The sequence below is a fragment of the Apostichopus japonicus genome, chromosome 8 (genome assembly GCF_037975245.1).
Source record: "Apostichopus japonicus isolate 1M-3 chromosome 8, ASM3797524v1, whole genome shotgun sequence".
Taxonomy (NCBI): Eukaryota; Metazoa; Echinodermata; class Holothuroidea; order Aspidochirotida; family Stichopodidae; genus Apostichopus; species Apostichopus japonicus.
Genome location: NC_092568.1, coordinates 30,256,965 through 30,279,937, shown reverse-complemented (window position 1 = coordinate 30,279,937; position 22,973 = coordinate 30,256,965). Strand labels below are relative to the sequence as shown.

The 22,973-nt window shown below is 37.7% G+C and overlaps 2 protein-coding genes across 2 annotated transcripts in view; one reads left to right on the top strand and one right to left on the bottom strand.

The window, feature by feature from the left end:
* The first annotated feature begins 2,558 nt into the window (after nucleotides 1-2,558).
* On the top strand, nucleotides 2,559-18,801 carry LOC139971518 (uncharacterized). The gene is made up of 3 exons (XM_071978075.1): nucleotides 2,559-4,047; nucleotides 9,041-9,223; nucleotides 9,787-18,801. Exons 1-3 carry the CDS (start codon nucleotides 3,417-3,419, stop codon nucleotides 9,864-9,866), a joined length of 894 nt encoding a protein of 297 aa, XP_071834176.1. The 5' UTR covers nucleotides 2,559-3,416; the 3' UTR covers nucleotides 9,867-18,801.
* Nucleotides 18,245-22,973, bottom strand: part of LOC139971521 (signal recognition particle 14 kDa protein-like) — a 10,441-nt gene continuing 5,712 nt past the window's right edge. The window contains exon 5 of the mRNA XM_071978079.1: nucleotides 18,245-22,047. Coding sequence (XP_071834180.1) covers nucleotides 21,955-22,047 — 93 coding nt within the window. The 3' untranslated portion in view covers nucleotides 18,245-21,954. The remainder of the gene's footprint in view (nucleotides 22,048-22,973) is intronic.

Here is a 22,973-nt window from a genome sequence, read left to right as displayed (position 1 = left end):
TCTTCGAACGTTTGTTAACGTACAGTGGCTTATTAGGAACATGGTCAAAGAACAAAAAAGTCGCGCAAACTCGTATTTATGAATAGCGCCGTCTGTTATTTGTCTTGACGTTGTCATAAAAGTGGAAGCTTGTATGTAAGCTAGTTTTAATTAAAATTCAAACTAGTACTCATGTTTCCATTCTCAATAAATGGCCTGGACGTTTTTTTCTACATTATTCGTCATTTCTAATGTAATAAATAATATTAAGGAAATAAAGCCACTATGTTAAACCTCGGTTGTACTGTCTTCAAGTTTTCACGTATTATCATCATCGTCATCGTCAACGTCGTGTGACGTCATCGTTATCGTCATCGTCATTATCATCATCAACATCGTCATCATCATCATTGTCATCATCAACGTCATCATCGTCGTCATCATCATTGTCATCATCAGCATCATTATTGTCATCGTCATCGTCGTCGTCATCATCATCATCATCGTTATTATTATTGTTATTGTTACTGTTATAATTTGGATAATTTTTATGATCCTGTTTAATGCCATCAACCTTTCTATGCAGCTTAGTGCGCGTCTTGCATTAATTAGGTGTAGGAGGATCTATCGCATCAATGGGGGTGAGTGTCCCTAACCAAGTCAGAACCAAATAACTATGCACACAACCCACTCTCTGCTGTTTTCATTAACATGTTTGATCTGTCTTGATATATCGGTATGTAAAAGAAACTAAATTCAGTACCGCCATGCATGTTCTTCATGTATATACCATACCTTTCTCACTCCAGAATCCCAATTCCTCCCTCCCTAAACATAATTTCTATAAGAATATTGTTCCTGGCCCGTAGCCACGGGGGAATTCTGGGGAAGTACCCCCCCCCCCCTCCTAATTTTGTTTCAAATTTATGTTATCAGTAAAAGACGTCTATGGTGGATCCATGCAATTCCCCCCCCCCCCCCCCTTGAAATTAAAAATTCTGCCCCTCCAAACAAACAATCTGCCCCTCCAACTTTGACAAGCTGGTTACGGGCCCGTATTGTTCAAATTATTGCTACTTTCCTATTCTTGTTTTACGCATTCAGTACTCAATGATGTTAAAGGCCTACTGTTAAAGAATAGTCCCAGCGGTTGGCAGTCAATAATTCGACACTAACAGCCTACTCGGAAATACAAAATGACACTCCAACCGAGTCATAGCACATGATTTCAGTGGTGAGGGGGCATATATACTACCCCCCTCCCACTGATTAAGGTAGGGATACGAACCGTTATGGTCATGGGGTCGTTGAAGCCAACTCCCATGCAAAGGGGCCAGGGGGTTAGGCTCATTCCCAAGGAAAATTCTTAGAATTTCCTAAATGGTGTATTCTGAAGCATTGTTAGATTATAAATTAGGTCTATATTGAACATTAAACGCATTGTTAATTGTGCACATAAATATACTCTTTATTTTTATTATTTTTTGGTATGGTGGAAAAAAGGGTGTACACCCGTAGCAGTGGTCAAATCCTTCGATCCCCGTTTAAATCCTTTTCCCCTAACTGACGATGCGGCTATGCTCCCCTCCCTCTCCCCCCCCCCCCCCTTTGAGTAAACCACTGAACCTATTTACTACTATATGGAAATCAAAGTTCTCAATATCATGTTCGTATGCACTTTAGATACTATGCGATGTATGACCTATTTTTAGAAAGATGCAGAAATAATGCGTTGTGTTATCATGGCTCATACTTCCAAAACTATACGTTCCTTTCATAAGTGTGTTGTTTGTATGTCCTATATATGTGACGGATTAACGTGGACACTGCCATGATAAGCTACCATTGGGCCGATGTCACAACTCTTGTGATCAAGGCTTGATCACAAAGTTTGATTTTGGGGCACATCTATACACCCGGAAATATACCACTCTCAGACTTACGGGTCGACCGCACCGGCCCATGCAGTTATACGTTTAAGTTTTCGAAAGAACTTTGCATTAGGTTTTGCACCTTAAAGGTATAATGTAATATAACAATTTGGAGAGTAAAGACCTCCAGGAAAGTACTTTAGAAAACTTCTAGCAATATAGCGTGCTATAATTTGGGGCCTATACAGACTACCTTTAATTTTAAATGTCTTATCCAGACATTGTGGAGTTCTTAGTTCAATGCATAACGGTAACGGTAACGGTCACTGTATGGAGAAAAAAAAAACTTTTTTTTGCTGCAGGTTTGAACAAGTGTGACCACATTTGGATTATCTAGCATATTTAGGATAGTGGACCTTTAAGTTTCTCAGACAGCCGACTAATTGACGGTTACCCAATAGTTGTGTAGGTTAAAGGTGAAACCTTGAACCATGCCTAGACCTATGTTGGAGCTCAAATGAATTTGCACGTAAATCTCGCTAATCCGTCGAAGTATTGTTGAAATATTTTCGGAGTGGTATTTACACATTCCAACGCTGTGTTGATTTCTACCCAGGAAAGTAAATTGACTAGTTTTAAGGTCAACTCCTGCGAGGCAAAGGTCGCTTCCAAAACGACATACCAGGGGCTGAAACCCTTCAACCGTTGTCGCGGTGTTTAGAAAATTGGTTGTGAGAGAAGCCAAATCTGTAATTTTGATCACATGTGAATTGACCTAAGTTCACTGCTCTGTGACACTGTCACAGCTGTATGCCGAAACTAAGAGGCCAGTAATATATATTTTTTGGGAATCATGTTCACTTTTTTTTCTTTTTTTTTTGCTCTCTCTTGTTATAACTGCTACGGTTAATAATCCTCCCCGCAAAGCATTGAACTCCGGCATATTGATTTATCTGTCCCGGTGGTAATATCGCCAACTTTACGACCAGAAAGGATATTTACAACGGCGCCGAGGCGACAATTTGTAGATTCGCAGTTTAGCATGCAGAGATAACCAGTAAAGCAGGGATATTAGGTATTTGTTACGGACGCCATTAATATTCGAGACTGGCTTCTGTATTAACCATAAATACCGGATCACCCGCCTTGTTACAGACGACAACAGGTCTTTGTGTGTTCATCTTTTATTCTTGTAAAACTTGACGGGATATTGAGTTGAGATCTTAAGAACAAGAAAAACATGTATAAAATATATGGATGGGTTTGATGCAAGTTACTTGACCACGGCGTATTCATGGAACGGAAATTCAAACTCAACTTTGGAAATGATTTCAGTTCGTAATTAAATGTGGATCCGATCTAATATAGTATTCCTTTCCGTGCCCAGATATTGAGATATATCTTGGGGGCAAACGAGATTATTTATTTATTTATTTATTTATTGTTGTTGTTTTTGTTTTCTTATTATTATTCGTCTACTTCAGTGTATGTTTCTGATGATGTCTATATACTGCATTAAACTGGATGGGAATGTTCTTTAGACTTTTGTTGTAACCCTAGAAACAGATGGCGACTGCTTTGGGACCGAACCATCAGAAACCTATTGCTTCACGAAAGGAGAAAGTTAAAGTCGCAACACCGAAAACTACGAAAGGAAGCGACCCTGCTCTACTGGAGAAAAATAACACTGATGGTAAATCTGTGGTTGAGAAGGATATCTCACCTCCTGTTCCAAAGATAAAGAATGAAGCAAAGAACCCTACTTGCCTGCACCCGAACCAGCCGACATCGTCGGAGGTAAGCCCGGTTCCAAAGAGTGCTGAGTTACGATCAGCCGCCATAAAATGGAAGTCGAAGTTATCTGTTCACGACAACGGCGAGTCGAAAGAACGAAAATCCCCATCAGAAGTTGCCTTACTGGAAAAGAATGATTCTTCGGTGGTATCAATTGGTAGAGAATCCCCTCGAAACCACCTGACCCTGAACGCTGAAGCTAGTGACAATGAAGTAGGGGCTTCCCCGACCCGTAAACTTTCGCTGGGGGACTTTGTTACCCAGACGGTTGCCACGACGAAAGAACCAGAAAAATGGGAAAACATGAATAGCTCAACAACTGGATTATCTCAATCTTTACCTTACGTTCCCGTCAGTCTGGCCTACGTCTGTTTGCTGATGAACGTGGTGATCCCTGGATTAGGTAAGCATGTTTTCGAGACGAACCTTATTAGCGGGGGAGGGGAGGGGGTTGAAAGAAGGGGTGGAACGGAGGGGTAGAAGGAGGAATGGGTGTAAGTTCATCAGAATTGGTGTTACTGTTCACTGTTGTAACCAAACATGTGTACAATGAGAGGCGAGTTTTAATGAGACGACCGTGGAAAGGCTTCACGGAATATCTGAGATTAATCTCCCCCCCCCCCCCCCCGCAAATAAAACCCATAGAGTTTGCAAGACGGAGTCCATGTTTCAGTTCCCAGCATGATTGTTTCGTTGTTGACAAAAGATTATGTAAAATTTATTATTTATGTATAGAAGCATACATTAATATGTTATGATGTCAAACATTGACTATACTGCACCAGGCATCAGCAACTGCTTATCGTTTCCCCGAGTAGTTAAAAAGACTTTGATATATCGAGCCCTTGACAATTAAAATACAATTTCAGTACGTGTTGACCCGTCAGTATATAGTAAAGAAAAGGTAATTTAGCAAAGAAAGAAACGAGAAAAAAACAAGGTGAAATGAAGTACCAGTAGCATAAACCCGTAAACTGGCACGCCAACTGTAATTACCTTATTAGCTTCACAGTTAAGGAGGTGAAAACACTATTGAGCTAAAAATCCATTTGCTATCCTATATTCATTTATTGATTCCTTGCCGTAGTTAGTAAAAACTCAGTAAAAGTGAAGGTGACTGTATCGACGTCAGTATGTTTGTCGGTGCGTGTGACGTTTTGGCTTGTAAACACGATCACTCACCAAGTCACGTACCATGTATAGCTTTCATGAACTTCATCCTTGGTGTGTACATGCCCCTCGGTAAGTTCTCAGCTGCTTTCTTTAAAGCCATTTGAGGTCACCACTCACCACCAGTTGTTAAAATATCAAACATTGTAAATAGGCAATATGCCTATTCAACGGCTACGTCTTTTGTGCTAGTACTGGTGACCCCTAGCAAAGATATTTCACCTTCGGATGAAATATCTTTGCCCTATAGTGAGTTCCGGGCAGTTTCTGCGTGTTCTAGGTAGACATATTTTAGTCAACCCCAGTTTGTGACTGAGGGCTCAATATACAGTCTTAGGGAATATTCTGCTCAGCATAACAAACAGTAGACGGAAGATGAAATCTGTTAATATGGCCATTTCTTTCAGAGAAAGTTCATGCTTTTGTGTAGGTTGGGACTGTAACAGTATACCATCTGGCTCTGTCATTCTCATTTGAGTATTGGAGGTGTCTAATCAGGGAGCTGCTACTCTAACAGCTCCCTGGTCTAATTATGAAGATTAAGTATGCGGTATCACGGGCTGTAGTCACGGGAGGTCTCAGACAAACTTCAAATGTAACCTCATTTCTCTGTGACGTCCTAGATGTTTTATACTTTGAGGAAGTGGTTTTTGGGTATGCGGCAGTGGTTGTCAAATTATTCACCAGGAAATAAAATAAAGTATGTAGCTATTGTCCGGAATGATTTTTTATCATGCTACCGCTTAGGTCCCTATAACAACGCTCTGGGGTACGACTTTATCAAGTCTAAAGCTTATGGCGCCCTTGTACCTATGGTGTTGGACTTGGAAGTGGTATTAAGTGTTATGCGACAACGTTTTACATTAGTTGACCGTATGGTCTCGCCGTTTACTTTCTGTAGTTTGCTTGAAAGTTAACACGTCATAGCTTTAGCCTTAGGTAAGACAGGGGTAGACGAGCTATTGAGGCTAGATGAATTCGCGCTCGTAACCCCTATAATTTCCCTGTATTTTGGGGTAATTTGAGTTGCTGATTATTGAAAACTATTGTATTTCCATCGATACTTGCTGGAGAAGAGATGTGGTCGTCTCGGAGGCATGGATGCCTCACGTTTTCATTGGAATGGTTTCGGGCAAGAGACTCACTAGAATATAGCGCGGCGATGTCCGTGATTCTCTGATATAGGCTGGGCTTACCATCCCCAGGCTAATTGAGTAAGATATTTAAGCATAAGTTAATTGAGTTGAACTGTAATTCTCAGTTGTTTGTGTTATAATACATTGAGTATTGTTAGGCTAGGTCCATACGCACTGTGTTGCTATAAGTAAGTAACTGTATATAAGGACGAGCTAGTTGTACTGTAGTAGCATGGTGGGCTCATAATTGACGCACTTAAGGATTGGATTGACGATGTCTGTCAACCTAAAATCCAAATCACTCAACTGTATGCATTTTTCATATGTGTAGTTCCTCACAAATGTAATGATCTCAAAATATTTATTGTTCTGTGCCTACGCAACGTACAATTGAGAAGAATTTGAACACAAAATGACTGCTGTGTCAAGTTCTTTCATACCCCTAAATTGACACATTCGTCCATAAGCTAACTGTAGAGTAGGCCTAAGTATACATCCATTGACTTTGGATGCTGTTTGCTATGCTCTGAACCTCTTAGCTCAGACAGGTCAGGTCCCAGAGAGTAGTTGTATCATATTGAAGTAATTTTGGTAATTTTTTGGGAGTAAGATTTCCAAATGTCCAAAATACGTGTAAAACTGGGGGGAGGGTGGTAAAAGCTTAATAGAAACCACAATTTGGTCAGCAAATAGCTGAAATGGATTCAAACTCATGAATATGTAATTATGCTTGACTGCAAAAAGTTTAGGTGGCCTGCTGTATCCTTGCTAGTTATAATTGAAGGTGCGTCAATTACGGGGGTGCGTCAATTACGAAGCCTTTACTATACTAGTAGTACAAGTGCCTAGAGGAGTCTTGCACTGTTGCAGAGCTTTAATTAACTAAAATTCTATTCACCGGCAAGATGCTTTCAGGTTTATTAACGTTTCAACACAATTGTTGTGACATTCATGTGCTTGGACAGATCGCATATTTGGTATGTATTTTTACCACATTGAGTACAAGAAGCCTTAATGTTGTGGGCGGATAGGTCAATGGTCGTTTGCGTTCACCAGGGTCAGACTGTGAAACAGTGGCGTAGGAAGGTACTTTTGAGTGGGGGGGCTGAAGACTGATGGCCGGCCTGGGGGAGGGGTCTAAGGGGAGGGGTGTCCCCCTCCCCTTTGGATTTTTTTTGCATTTCCAGGTGGCCTCAGATGCAATTTGGTGCAATATAGCACACTTCAACTCCCACTCCATTTTGTAAAGAATTTTGCATTTTCACCTGGCCTTAAATGCAATTTGGTGCTCCAAATGAGATTTTTTTCTCATTTGGAAATGAAAAAGGGGTTTTTTGACTTGCGGAGTGGGGGGGCGGAATGATACTTCCGCCCCCCCACATTTTTCACTGGGGGGGCTGGCGCCCCCCCAGCCCCCCCGGTTCCTACGCCCTTGCTGTGAAACCATGTTTTACACAATATTTCAACAAGGACTGATGTCATATTTAGTATGTTGATGTATCTATCACATTAAGTAGTTGAGGTCAATGGTCATTTCAGGACAGCCTGTGTCATTGTGAATTTATTGTTTGTCACATCGCACTGCTTTTCACTGTATTACTAATATCAAGTATATATGTTGTACACCATCACTATACATTACGTCAGATTCATGCAGAAAATAGCTGAATGTAATTACATCATCGAAACCACTATGCATTTTTGCATTCTTGTTTAACATACTGCCTGTGAATGATAAACAGGGGTTTAAAATGGGGGCCCGGACCAACATCAAGGTTCCGGGTAACAGCTGTACTTTTTTCTTTGGATAGGCTTAATTCTGGCAGCAAAACTCATTGTTTCAGCATTCATTGGCATAACATTATGACAAGTGGGCTAAGCAAATTACTTCGCGCTTGTGAATTTCGTGAAATAATACTAGCGTTTGAAATTTAAGGAACAACGAAACTTGTTAAACATGACGAAGTCATTAAAACTGGATCACGCATCACTTTTGATATTCTAGTCTGTTTATTTTAGGAACACACAAAAAAACACACATAAAGAAGAATGGAAAACTGACAAAGAAATTAAAACATATCTGAATAAACTACTAATATGTAATAAACAGGAAACTGTAGTATTATTTCATTCAAGTTTTAGTTTCAATAAATCACATTTCCCATTTTTCCTGATAGTTTTTCTTACCATCACTGTTCTCTTTTACCGTTCTGTCGGAAATTCCGGCGAAAGCAACCTCAACTCATGCATGTGTGATTCTTCCCACTGCAAGAAAACTTGGCTCTTCCTGTGCATCAAGGAAGTTCTGTGCTTGAAGTCAGCACTGCGCAAGTGTAGTTAAAGGCATTGAAGACTCGCCCCAAACCATGTGCCGCCCTCTGAAAAAGTTAACTTTTTGTTGCTTGCAAATGACGTTTTCTTCTTGTCGCTACAAAATGCAGACAGTAATGAAACGTGATACCTTGTTATCTTTTATCTAGACCTGAGATGCCCATCGCTGCTATGTATACTGTGTTGTGGGTATTGACCATAGCCTGTACTGTATGTATTGACTGTACACTAGTGTCTAATTACCCACGGTAGCAGGCTGTGTGTGTATTTTCTTGGATCGATGGTGGTGTCTAACACTTCTGTTACACCTCATTTGAAACTAGGTCAGATTACCGGCATGAGACTTTTCTTTGTGCGCGAGTCTGCACACCCTTTAAAAGAACATCGGCACTGAAGGTGCACAGGTGTCGCCTGTTACATTTATAAACACACACCATACATACGTATACTGTGGCCTGTGGATCAAAGCAAATGTGTCTACAATCTATCTCTCGGATGCAGCAACAGAGATTCCATTCAAAACCTAAGTGGGATATCGTGAAAAATTTTCGGTTGGGAAGTTTTGAAGTTGTCATAGTTGGGGTTTGGTAGTTTGTGTCCCATTTGGTGGAGTGATTTTGCTGCATTAAATACTTGCGTCCCGCGGATGCAGTCGCTTATGACATTTTGCGTCCGCCGGAATTTTATTGCATCCCGGACGCAGAAACCTGCATTTGTTACATCAGTGTCACTTGTTTTCAAACTATGATTTTTCTCCAGGAACAATTATTGCTGGTCTAAGCATGATGTGTTGTGGTGAACCAAGAGGCCAACCAGATGAACTCTTCAATCATTTCACCACAAATCTCATTGTGGGCGTTTCTCAGTTCTTCACAGTTACATTCTTCTTCGTCGGGTGGATCTGGAGTATTTCGTGGGGCGTTTATCTGGTTCGGTTTGCAGGTAGGGAAGCAAATGCTGTTAATTTAATGGTATTACGATTGTTTCAATGATTTAGCTTACAACAGCTTTGGTACTGTATCTTCTCCATTCTCATTCCTTATAAAATGTATATCATTCATTGACTTGAATTTCAAGTTGCTGACCATGGCTAGCTAGAAGATTGGCATTGAAGATTCGCCCCAAACCGTGTGCGGCCATCTGAAAAAGTTAACTTTCTGTTGCTTGCAAGTGACGTTTTGTTCGTGTCGCTACAAAATGCAGACAGTAATGTAACGTGATACCTTAATTGTTATCTTTAGCTGGACACGAGATGTCCATCGCTGTATCGTTTGTATGCTGTGCTGTGGGTATTGACCGCAGCTGTATGTACTGACGGTACACTAGTGTCTAATTACCGACGGTAGCAAGCTGTGTGTGTATTTTCTGGGATCGATGGTGGTGTTTAACACTTCTGTTACACCTCATTGGAAACTTGGTCAGATTACCGGCATTAGACGTTGTTTTTGTGTGAGTCTTCACACCCTTTAATAAACACTTTTTCCTGGTTTGTTTTCTTTTAACAGAAGTAAACAAACTGAAAAAGGCAGAGGCAAGGAGAAAGGACAAAACTGCACGGATAGCTAACACGCTTTGGGACAGGTGAAACCGACATTCAGCAAGTCTGAAAGACTCATCAGAACTACTGTACACAGACTATCAGAGGGCTAGAGAAATGGTCATACTCAGATTCTTGATAACATACACTATACTGGTAACTGCACCCTTCCTCAGTTAGGGTAAATATATATACTTAGTTAAATACAGTGGCGTAGCTAGAGGTTTTGGCGCCCTGGTGCAAGAGTAGAAAATTGGGCCCCCGCCCCCCCACTACTGAAAGAAAATGAAATTGCGCGCGAAGCGCTTGAAAAGTTTTGGTTATATTTTTCGGGCAAGTCGTTACAGCCCCCCCCCCCAAATCAAATTGTGCTCCTACGCCTATGATATTTCCACCTTTCGAAATCTACTGCCTTGGAACTGTATACTGAAATACCCGAAATTTTCGTGACATGTAGTCATCACAGAATACAGAACAGAATAAAAAAAATAGAGAAAACGGTCGAAATGGACAGAAAAGAAATCACAATCTATAAATTTGCTAATGAAAACAACAACATTCAGTTCAGATTCTTATTAGTAACTGGAAAATATTCATGCCTGACGACATACATCAATTTTGTCATGTTTTTCTGAAAAGTGTTTATTTTTGTTACTCTCATTCTCCCCTTCAGCGCCCCCCTAAACCCGGCCCCTGGGGCACGTGTCCTCTGTTGACCCCCCCCCCCTAGCTACGCCACTGGTTAAATACCATATGTACAGTACATTTATGTCACAGCCATGATGGATCTCATCACAGCTTAAAGCTCATACATGCACTCGAGTCCAAAATGCATTGATGGTCGCCGTAGTAGGATATTGAGTGTCACAGCATGTAAAGTTTCATAATGAAACATATCTTACTCTAATAATAATGATAACAAAGATTTATAATGCACACATATCCACCCAGAAAGGAATGCTCAAGGTGCGAAAACTCTTCCTTGGTCAAAGTATATATTTCAGTGCTTAGGCTACAGTAGGTCGTAAGGGATCTTCACTTTTCTTTGTGTAAAAGTATTCGGTTGGAAGATGTTACTCCCGTGGCACATCTACAGTACTGTAGCAGTCTTGAACGAATACTTCATAATGGAATACTCATTAATTTTTGACTGAGAAATGGTCGGAATATTACTGACATCACTTTGAAATCATAGAAATGGTGCCATAAAATGTTTATTTATGTAAAAAAATAACGTTGTTCCTTTGCGTTACTATGTGAATGCTATTAGTGAAAGTCGGCGAAATAGTGAGTAGTTGGTAAGTAGTGAAACCTAGGCCCACATATCTGCTCCCAGCCCCACCATCTTCATGGAAAGGCAGAAGTGATCTGTAAATCAACTCATTGGCTCATGTCCTATCTCTTGTTCAGCATCAAAATTTTGGTATGCAGACACTATTGTACCTCCTAAGAGACAGTCAGTTTCCCCTGTAACTGTGTTGAAAGGTGCAGTGCAACCCCCCCCCCTCCCCTCCGAACCATTGGGTATCATTTACATACTGAACTACAAACTTGCTGCTTAATTTTTCTTCAGTGACTTTGTCAGCCCAGTCGTCTCACACTTACCATCTTCAACTGCATTCACTTACTTCATACAGATGCTAGCCTTGCTGTTATTTGAAACCAGCTTCATATCTTTTTTAGGTCTGGAAACTCACGAAATGCCCTGAGATTCCACATTTCAACAATCTCACCCTCCCCCTCCCCACCCTCTACCTCCTTGTAGGATAGTCTGCATGATGCACAAAGTGGAAACCACATCCCAATAATGTTTCTTTAAATTTGTCTTGGTTTTAATTTGTCTTCTTCTTGGCAACTGGCGTTTTGTGCAGTTTCCTTTCCAAATTGGGGTTTCAGTCTTGATTGTCTGGTGATCTGACATCAGTTATGTTCTGCCAACAAAAAGTGATTTTTTTTTCTGAGCTTCAGACTTGGATCTTTTAATGTGTTTCCCCCTTTTAGTCTTACAAAATTACAATTTAGGATTATTTGTTATTTCATTTCCTCATCCATGTCTGCAAAATTTTGTAATACTTTTCAAGCTGATGCAATCTCTTCACGAACTGAATGATCCTTCTATTCTTTGTTTGGCATGCCTAATTTTGAACATACACTCCACTTTCATTTGGTTTGGAAAGAATCAGTTTCTTATAGGGAGACTCATTGTCTCTAGCCTCTCTTATAGTCTATGTAAATATTAATAAAAAGCTTTTTTTATTTTAAAGGCTACAAAAAGCCTAAGCTGTGGCTGCATCTTAACTCGGAAAGATGTGAAAGGTGCAGCATTTTGTTATGAATTCAAAAGTCCATCGCACAAAGAAATTTCATTATCCATTTTCCATATTTCTTAAGCTTCTTTCCACCATACCTAAAGGGTTCCATCTTCAATGCCATTTCAATGTTTCCAAGAAGGTAACAGAAAGGGGCTTGGATCTGTTGTTGCTTCGATCTAATTGTAGTCGAAATTCTAACTGCTGTAACTAATACAGTATAAGAAATACATTTATTGAGATGCAATACTTCATTGTCATACTGATGCTGATGAAAGCAATGATGTTTGTTATGTCTTTAATAATTAAACTTATGTTTAAAGATGAGATGAAGAGACTTGAATCAAAGGAATAATACATTAAAGGAGTACATTAAAGGAGATATAGGCATCCTGTACATGTGTGTATATCACACTGTACAACCGTATGTCCTTTGGAGTTAGGTATTTTCTCTAAATTAGTACTTTTTCAGACAAAATTTAAATTGCTGCTAATAGTAGCACTTGTAGACCATAGTGTTCAAAACCTTCAAATGCAATTTATTTCAACAAGTAAACATTGGATGTATGTATACGTATGTATTTTAGATCCTCCTGCAAGCAGGAACTCGCGAAGAAGCCATCATTGGCTTATCAAAGCCGCGAGCTGGCCGAAGTCAGTCTCTTAGATTCATATTTAATGTCCATGGTTATGAATTGTCAACAATTCTGTACTGGACGACATACATAAATCTTGGAGTGACTCAAACTCGGGACTTTCTGATTGAAAGGCACCGGCGTTAACCACTAAGCAAACACTCCATTGTGTGTTTTAAATAATAATACCTGGAAATGCAGCACACAGGAACATAAAAGGTATCATATGTACATCGATACATGATATGTATGGCTTTGTTTGCTGGACAATATGTTGGGGTTGCTAAATTGGGTTGGATCCACGATGATTGCCTACTAATTGATGTATTGTTCATCTATACAGCTGAGCAACAGAGGACTAAATGTGCAATTACAGTCACTCACAGTTGGCTTTGTTACAACCATCACAATGATGTTGATTGTACAGTACACAATCACTGAGAATTGTTTAAGTAAACATGGCATGGTATAACTGTCACATGTTGTTTATCTTTCCTCAGAATGTTAATGGCAGCTTCAGGCAATTAGCCTCAAACTGTCAGGCAAGAATTAATTGCAAAATTTTAGATGCCTGTCATCTTTATGGTACCTAACTTTTGGCTTTAAATGTATTCACATTTGTGTGTGTTGAGATAAGAGTATCTCTCTGAGAGAGGTTTATGTTTGCTTCTCAAGTGCAGAGCCTGTTAATTGACCAGTCTTTATACTGCCTATAGACTACAGTCCAGCCATTGTTCTTTAAAGAATAGTTCTGAAAGTGAGATTGAAATGCAACCTGCATCAAGTTAACAGGAATTATTTTATAATCTTGAGATTGTTATACCTAAATCCTCATTCCTCCCCCCCCCCCCTCCTCCCCTTCATGCTTCTGTTGATGATCTGTGAGGCCTTGGGTGTGTCATTGCTAATTATTATACAGATCAAAGCCTGTTCCGTAGCCATCATAGTTATACAACACACTGCTAAATTTGTGTTCATTGATCTGTTCGCGGTTTCTGTGGATGGGAAGCTCACTGTGGAATTTGGAGCCGTTGTCATCCTTTTAATTATAGTTTCACAAGAAATTTATATGGCTTCAACCATACTAAAATTTGAGTAACCACTTCTGTTCACAAACAATACTTATACTCATATCTCGGTTATATCAGGATTAATTTACGACCTCCAGTCTGGTAATCTTATTAGTCTCAATATACCAACCCAGACACTTCCAATTTAGGTTTAATTTCACTGTTTAAAGCAGTGTAGTGGATTTCATGTGTCTAGGTTCCCAACCTTTGATATCAATGGAACCCTAGAAACAATGCAGAAATATTCATTCATAGACCCCCACCCTCCACCACCCAGGTACAGAGTCTATCACCAATACCTCACTTCTGTTATTGTTTACTCAAGATGGCACTTTCAGACCCCGTTGACTAGCTCTTGAAATCATGTAAGTCATTTAACTGTTTACTGACCCCTTTAGCTTTTACGGACTCTTTTTACAAGTCCATCAGCCTCCCCCACCCCCACCCCCCCCCCCCTTTGTTCAGCTCCAAATTCATCACTCTTGTCTCGTATGATCTACACACAGTGTACTGGAAATTGCCATTTAATGTTACAAGTCTCTTTTATCACCAAATATCTTTGTTAATCACTAGAAGGAGGACTTGACTTCCTCGAAAATTGACTATTTCTCAGGTTGTCGTGGCAACATCAATATGGAAGTCGTTAAACTCCATCATAAAAAGGGATGATAATTAGCGGTTTCGCTTGAAAGAAGAAACCTTGAGAAGCAAACAAGGACAAATTAACGAGGACAGACGTAGTAAAGTTCTGTTAAAATGTTACGTACTGCGGGTCTCAATCAACAGTTGCCATTTAGGAGTAAAAATGTAATGTTCGGGCTTTGAGATTACATCCTGACTTTCGGAAATGGGCATTAAGCAGTAGCCAACTAAGAATAAACATCGTACAAGCAACAAATAAATAAATAGGAAAATTAAAAAAAAAATTATGGCCAAGACATGCGACAAGCTTTGCAGGCCAAAGTTAAACTTGTAACCATGGCAACGTATGACAGTGCAGCATCATATCTTTGTGTTAATATATTACAGATTTACAAAAACAGGCTGAACTGGCTATACATAGAACAAATGTTTTGTTTTAATATTAACATTATTATTACTTCCTTAGTGCCTTCATGCTGCACAGTTATAAAAAGAACTATTTAATATCAAGAGAAATGATATTCCAGATCCTGTATCAAACCCCTTTTTGTCTGTGGTTGCCAAATTATAACCAAATTTAACAAAGCTCACAAAACACAAGTGTCAATCGGAATTATGTTGCATTTTGTTCCTCAATTTTTGTTGTTGGCAAAAAAGGCAGACTCTAATTAGTGAGTTATTAATAGTTCTTGTTTACTTGTTAACCAGGCTGGGCTCTGTTGTCCTTAGAATTGTAGTATGCTGAAAATGTCCAATAAAATTGGGGAACTAACATTTGCAATGGATCCTCATTTGATAACATGAAAATAGGCACATAAATCTCACTGGACTGGGTTAGATCTTCTGGCTTCCATCTGTATGCCTCAGAAGTGTAGTGAGATGCAAGTACCCAATTAAAATGGGGTTATAGTTTACAGTGGAATTAAATGAAAATAAGCCTGGAGCACATACTATTCTCACTAAGCTGGGTGAGAACAGCTGGAGTCAATCTGTATACCACAGAGGTACAGAACCATGGACCCGGGGACACTTCAGCTTCCGGGAATGAAATCTCTGAAGTAATTTTCATCCAATTTTACTCTCACAAATGGTATTTAGTCATGTCAAATACTGGTGAAAAAAGCCAACTTAAACTAACCACAATTATATAATAACTTCCACCCCGATTCTTGTACGCAAAGTAGACATTTGGTGGAAGATGTTGATAAGTATTTTTAATTTATCGTATGCCTGGAGGTAGCGTTAAGATTTGTTTTTTTAAAGTAACAGACCGTTTTTCAAGTCTGTAAATATACGCTGTGACATTAATGCAATATAGCACAAACAATATACCATGTTTATAATCGTACAGTCCTAACAATATGAATTAATCGTACAATTTGTGACACTGTGTTATTGATGACGTTTTTTTTTCTCATCTCCTCAATATCCAGTATATATATGTTAAAATCTCTGTAACTATATTAAAATAGACCTTGCAAAACTGTGTTTTGCCCATGAAGCAGTGTAGTAGGCTTTATGGTTTTTATTCTAGGACTTAAAGGACGGTACAAATAACTTAATGTGTTATTCATGTATGTATGCTGCTGTTGATTGTCGCAAAGCGTTTTATTCCACAGGTGTGACCTACAATTTGTGCTGAGAACTATCAAAGGCCCTGTTATTTAAAGCAATACCCTCTTACAGCAATATTCCGTTCTTATCTGTTTTAACAAACATTTACCTGTCATCGACTGTTCATTGCCATAGTCTAATAATATAATTTCAGAGAGATTTTTGTTTGTAGCTAAATCGTGCCTTTTGTTGGGATTTATTGGCAAACAATGCTCAGACAATATTTAGATAAGTAGTTGCCTAGCAACAGATTTTAGTGTCTACAATACTGGGGACAGTGTATGGTGATCAGTATAGAAATATCTTGTTTATGACTTAATTACTCTCTACCATTTAACATTAACCTAAATCCAATCAGAATGCAGAATTTCCAACATTACGGTATAAGAGTTTGTAAAGTAAAAATGTGATATCTGAATATTCAACACCCAGTTGGGACAATTTGATCTTTACGGTATAGTAGAGTCATGTCCTGCTTCAGAGCACTCGTATTGTCAGTACGAGCAGTATGAATATCATGTTTCTATGAGATCAAGGTTAGGAACTGTTTGTACTGTCAGTACCAGTGCTTTGAAGTATGATATAGGAGTACAGTTTAGAGAGGTATTGAGAGGTATTGTACAGCCATTGTACAAACTGGCTGTTTTCAATGTTTTGTAAGTGATTTTCATTCTGGATCCAAAGTTGATAGGTCACATTCTATTTCAAATTAAAGAAAAAAGTTTTCTCAAAAAAATAATTAAGCTGTTTGTTTTAATAATTACTTTCTTTAAATTTTGACAAATGTAACTGAAGATCATTCATTTTAATTGTCTCTTTTTTTACATTGTATTTGCATATTTAAGCAGCTGGTACAAACTATATGATTTATGTATACCAATACATCTCATGTAGTGAAATAGTATAGTTTGCATATAAATATTAGAAGAACAATTAGATAACATTAGTAGCATTTGAAACTTAACATACTGTAGAATTTATACTTAAAACAATGGGCTGTGTCCTACATCAGATAATCCAGCCACCCTTGTTGCCGAACCTTCCTTATTGAACATGAAACATCCAATGGGAGTTCTTTTAACTTATTTCCTTTCCTCAAGAAAAATTGTGACAGTGAGTGTCATTTGGAAAAATTGTCAATACTTGATGTAAAGTTATGTGTAATAATTTTGATTATGATTTATTAATAATATAAAAAGTGGCAAAGAAGAAGGTTGATCATTGTTTTATTATTAAGTTAATGGAAAAAATATCAAACATTCTTCATATATAACCAGAGTCATATATTTATCATTTGTACAAGTATACTTAATTAACCACATGTGTTAAATCTTTGCTTATATTCAGCTTTATATTTAAAGAACTAACCATGTTTAATTTATTCATGTTTATTTAATAGTTTTATGGAACCTGTCATGAATTGTTTTACATTGTTATATTGTTCCAAGGTTACAAGTGCATAGAAATTCTATAAATTATGCTTTAAATGAAAGAGGAATGTATTTAGATATTCCAATATATCTACTTATTTAATAAATGTGAAAGAGAAGTTAACCAGTGTGGTTGTGTTTATATATAGATGTTCCTTGTTCCTGGGTTTTAGTGTTTTGGAGCTGATACCTCTTGCCATCACTCCCTTATGCAAATCCTTTTAAATTATCTCTGCTTTTTATCACATTCAAATCCCTTGTCCCAGAATATTTAATTTTTTTAAATTTCCTCACCCTTTTACCTTATCCAAATCCCTTGTCCCAAAATGTCTAAAAAAAATTAATTCCCTCAGCCCTTTACCTAATTCAAATCCCTTCCAATCCCTTGTCCCAAAATGTTTTTAAAAAAAATCTGAATTCCCTAAGTCTCCTTTGTTAGAACAAAGAATTGAGTTTTGTTTGGTCTATAACATTCATCAATCTACTTTAAGTCACTATTTAGGGATTGATTACAAGTTTAAGGTTTTAAAAAGTGAAGAATTGTATTCTCCAGCGACCAAATTCATTGCAGACTTGATGGTGAATTGTTTTTCAGCAAGATAATGTTGTATTTTAACATTCCACATATAAGTAATAGAACACTTAAAGTTGATGAAAACTGATTGTCTTTAGTTTCATTTTCAGAATATACTGATGCAGACCAATAAGGAAAACAAAGATTGTCAGTTCTGTATTTCATATCTTTATTAATGTTGTCAGTTACATAATCAAGTGACATTGTGAGATGTACACAGCAGCAATGAACACCAAAGGAATTCTTCATGTGTTAACATTGTCTTATGCAATGGCAAATGAATATAAAGCTGTAAACCTTTCTTTTTTTGTAAAACAAAACTGATCATTAAACTATCCTGATTTCAGATGGGATCCTAACAGCACCATCCTTCTGAAATTTACCATTATTTATAAATCGGTAGAGAATAAACACAATATCTCTTGTTTACACTTTGGGTCTGTTGACATACTGTATATCAAACAAATTTAATCATATGTTACACATGATATAATGATTTTTTCTTTTCTCAATCTGTTATGCCAAATTGATGAACCAATGAAAAACCTTTTTAATTTTAAACTCATTTGACAATTATACTATTTGTAATCCAAAATTAAGATCAGAGTTTGAACCACTGTTTCCTTGATTGGTGAAAGAAAAAAATAAAACATTCACATAAGACTTGCCTCAAATGATGAAGACAAATAAGATTACAATGATAACGAAAGTCAAAAAGAATAAATCATTATATCTAATACAATAGAAACATCCCCTAATTACACATAAAGCATGCTTGGAAAATGGTTCCCCGAAAAGGCTTGAGAATGACATAATAGCCTTTAAGATTTAGACATGAATTAAGGTGAAATAATATGCTAACCAATGAATCTGTTACAAAGAGTTCATATGCAGGTTTCATGAATTTGCAGGGCATAAAGATAATAATGAAGAGTGCATAGTCTGCTATACATCTACAATGTTGTGTAGCAGGTTTTACATAACCCCTTGTAAAACTGTTAAAATACATAGGACACCCAAACTGGTTCTGCTTGAATAGAAATGTCTTCAAATTTTGTCACAAAATTTAGACTAGTTCATTTTCAAGAATGAGCTGTCTAAGAAATGGCATTGACAAAATCTAGACTTCATCCTTTGCCATAAAGGAGACTTTTAGCATTTGGCCAGCACTTTTAACAAACCTCTCAAGTATTACTCTAAAAATGATAATAGTTGAACAAAACATCACCCAAATGGTTTTCAAGTTTTCATATTAGAGTGTACTGTAAAAACACAGAGAGTTTTTTTTTAAATCTTTGACATTTAATTTCCTTATTTGAAGTGAAACTGCACTAGTCAAGTTAATGATATACAATGTAATATTAAGACAAATAACGTACTACTCTCCCCTACCCGCATTCTAAAAATTTCCTTTTATCTATTTGAAAATGCTCTAAAAATGTTTCCTGCATGACTTGAAATCCGAGCATCCAGCCTGCCCACCCCTCCCTATTTTTGGGGGGATGAGAATTTTTGGTTTTTTCTTACGTTGCCTCATGGGATATTGGCATCAACTACTGTAGCACCAAAACCAAGATTAACGAAACCAATCCAGATATTTGCTTCATTGGGATTCCACACTTGATAACAGACATGATAAATAGAGATACTAACCACAGCATATTAAGTCCAGTCAGTTCTCAACAAAAAATCTTGTCCGTACCTGTCATGTTTTAATTGACACACTCGATGTCACCAGTGTATTAAAACGATCTGTTTTTAGACCATCACCTGGTTTTCACACAAGTGAACGTTGCCAGGCAGATTAAAACAAAGCACAGCTTTTACAGCTTTTGAGTAATTTTTTCCGACCAACTGTTATGTCAACATTATGATAGATCACCTTCAGAGCCTACAGTACACATTAAATATTTCAAAATTCTTCAAATTTTCTCAATTATTTGAAGAGGAATTTTGATCAATTGATATGATGGAATGGAAACAGAGGGACAAAAGAAAATAACAATAATGATTGAATTTTCTGCTTTAGGAAACCATTCACAAACCTAACTTAAACCAGAGATATTAAAAAAATTGAAAGTTGACAGGGGATGCTACGAACATCAAAGACATGTAAATGGTGCAAAGAAGGGCAAAGATGGAAAACACAAAAAAAAAGCAAGAAAATACGAGAGAGAATTCTCTTGAAATGAACACCAAGTCTGTCCAATGACGGTTAAGACGTAGTAGTATGACTAACATGCTTTTGTTATATTAGAACAGGGAACAACATTTAAACATAACTTTTATGCATAGCAATTTTTAGGTTTTATATGAATTTTTGTGGCATAAAACTGAAAATGCTCTTAAGAATCTGTATACCCTAAAATCTGCTACAATTGTTTGAGTGACATTTGAGAAACAATTTGGCTATTTTGAGTATCATTTTGCTATCACGTAAATTATTGATAAAATTGTTTGATAATTTATTCCCTGTTAAAGTCATTCATTACCGCCCTACTAGTGTAGTAAACTAGTAATCCACATCACTGTGGATAATTATTAGGCTTGGATGACTGACATTTCATCAGCCCTACTGTGTGCAATCCATTACTAACACAGAATAACCAATACCTGTATTGCTGAACTAGATCAACAGCTGACATCCCATGCAGTTATATGAGGCAGCCAACTATCTATTTAAAACTAACGACGTCTCTCAATATTGTCTCTTTTACCCAAGTATGAGCAACTAATAAAAAGTCCATAACGATGTATAGTACAACTTTGTTTTATATTTGTGAACAATTGTGGTTCAAAGTAATATTCAAAACCAACAAGTTTTCCTTTATATCAATGTACTGTACCTCCCGTTACTTTCTATCCAACAGACATTATTTTGCAAAGAATCAGACTTGAAGGCAGTTAATTTTACTGTGCTAAGAATGTCAAGTTTAGTTGTAGGGGGAAAGTCGAACGTCTTGTAAATTAGTCGTTCAGTGTACAGGTTAGGCTCATTTTTGGATTTGTCTGTTACCAATCGCGAGACCATTTCAGATGAGAAAACTATGCATTGCTCTTGGATGAAAAACTCATCTTATTCTTAGCCAACCAGAGCTGGAACCTGTGACCTCCAAGTTGCTAAATTTCATTGATTGTAATACCACATTTTGATCTTTTTAACCAAGGCATCGGTTACACACATATTAAGTCCCAAGCACCCCCCTCCACAGGACCCCAGCCCTGCCTTTTCAGTATACCCAAACAAGGTGATTTCACACACTACCTTAATATTATTGCCTCAGCCACCTTACTCATAAATTCCAGGCTAGGCTGCAAGTGTGTATAAATTTTCAGTTTCATACTCTTCGTGAAATCTAGCCATACACTTATCCAAAGGTACAAGTACCCCATGATATTGGGACTTGCTTACCTCATAAAAAAAACCTGGTAAAAATATCTGTTTTGCAGCATACAACAAACAATAGTGTGATAAAACCAACCGTTTGCATAATTTCTTTGACAAAGACCTTGATGGGATCAAAATGTCAGGGGTTGGAACTGGCACAGGGTTCATGTTGTTTGCCAACGGGCAATTAGTTTCTTCGAGATTTCTCTAATTCGGAGAACATATCGTACGACTGAACCTTGAAGTCCACATGGGCTGATCTTCCAATGGAGATAATCTCCTCCTATATGGCCAAGAGATGGATGTGTGTTGATTTTATGTGGTCATGCATTTAATACCAGACTTGAAGTTAGCACACCTTCCGGCTTTGCATCTCATTATCTCTCATAACCATCATTTTATTGCACCGGTCTTCATCCCAGGGGTTAAATCCACACCCTCCTGATATGCCCACATCTGTCCTGTACTGTCCAGCTATGTCGCTTTGGTCGTCTTGGGCTTCTTGGAAGACCTTTTGTCTCTCTTTCTCAGTCCATCCATGTTTGCTTTCAAGAGGTTTGCGTATGCCTTTTGGAGAAAAGAAAGAAAGAAAGCAAAATATTTCAATGTTCACATAATGTACATTTTTTCCCCTTTTCGTCATTTCATTTTCATCACAGTTTTGTTACCTAATTTCAATTCCTCACCAACCCTCCGTCACCACCCAGATACCACATGAAGATAAGTCTTTCTACTACAGACAGATTTTTTTTAAATGAAAATTGCCAAATATCCATGGGGTATGAATCTGTGAATGTTCCTTGGAATAGTTGTGGTTTCAATATTTGAACCATATAAATGTAATTACGTTACTTGTCTTGAAGCACTTTTTACTATCTTAGATGTAAAGTACAACAGCATAAAAATAAATCGCCAACTGTGCGGTTGATGAAAGGGTCAGATGCCACCTAAAGTTGGCTATGTGATCTGTAAGACATCCTTGGATCAACTGATGGAACAAAATATCCAATGTTAAGGAATGTCCCACTCAACATTTCCTAGAAAAGATAACAAGCCAATAGGGGGTCTCATTTTGAGAGAGGGAGAGATATACATGTAAGTTACCCTAAGGCCTCAGGCCAAGTCATTGGGGATAAGATAGAGGTAGAAATAATTTAAATTAAAACCCACGGGCAGACACATAATCCAACTTGAAAAGATCTACAGATATCTATTGATCAATGGAGAAATCATCAAGTACATGGCTGAGAACAGATCATTTAGGTTAGAGATATCTATTTGGGTAAATCACAGAGAAGTTCTGGGTTGATTAACTGTAATATTACTTCATGTAATACTCTGTATGCCAAATAGCTGCTGAATAAACAGTTTATATGCAAATGTCTGCTGAATAAACACTTGATATGCGAATAGCTGTTGAATATACACTTATATGCAAATATCATCAGATAAATACTGATAATGTTACATTTAATGAATGTCTCAAAGTCACT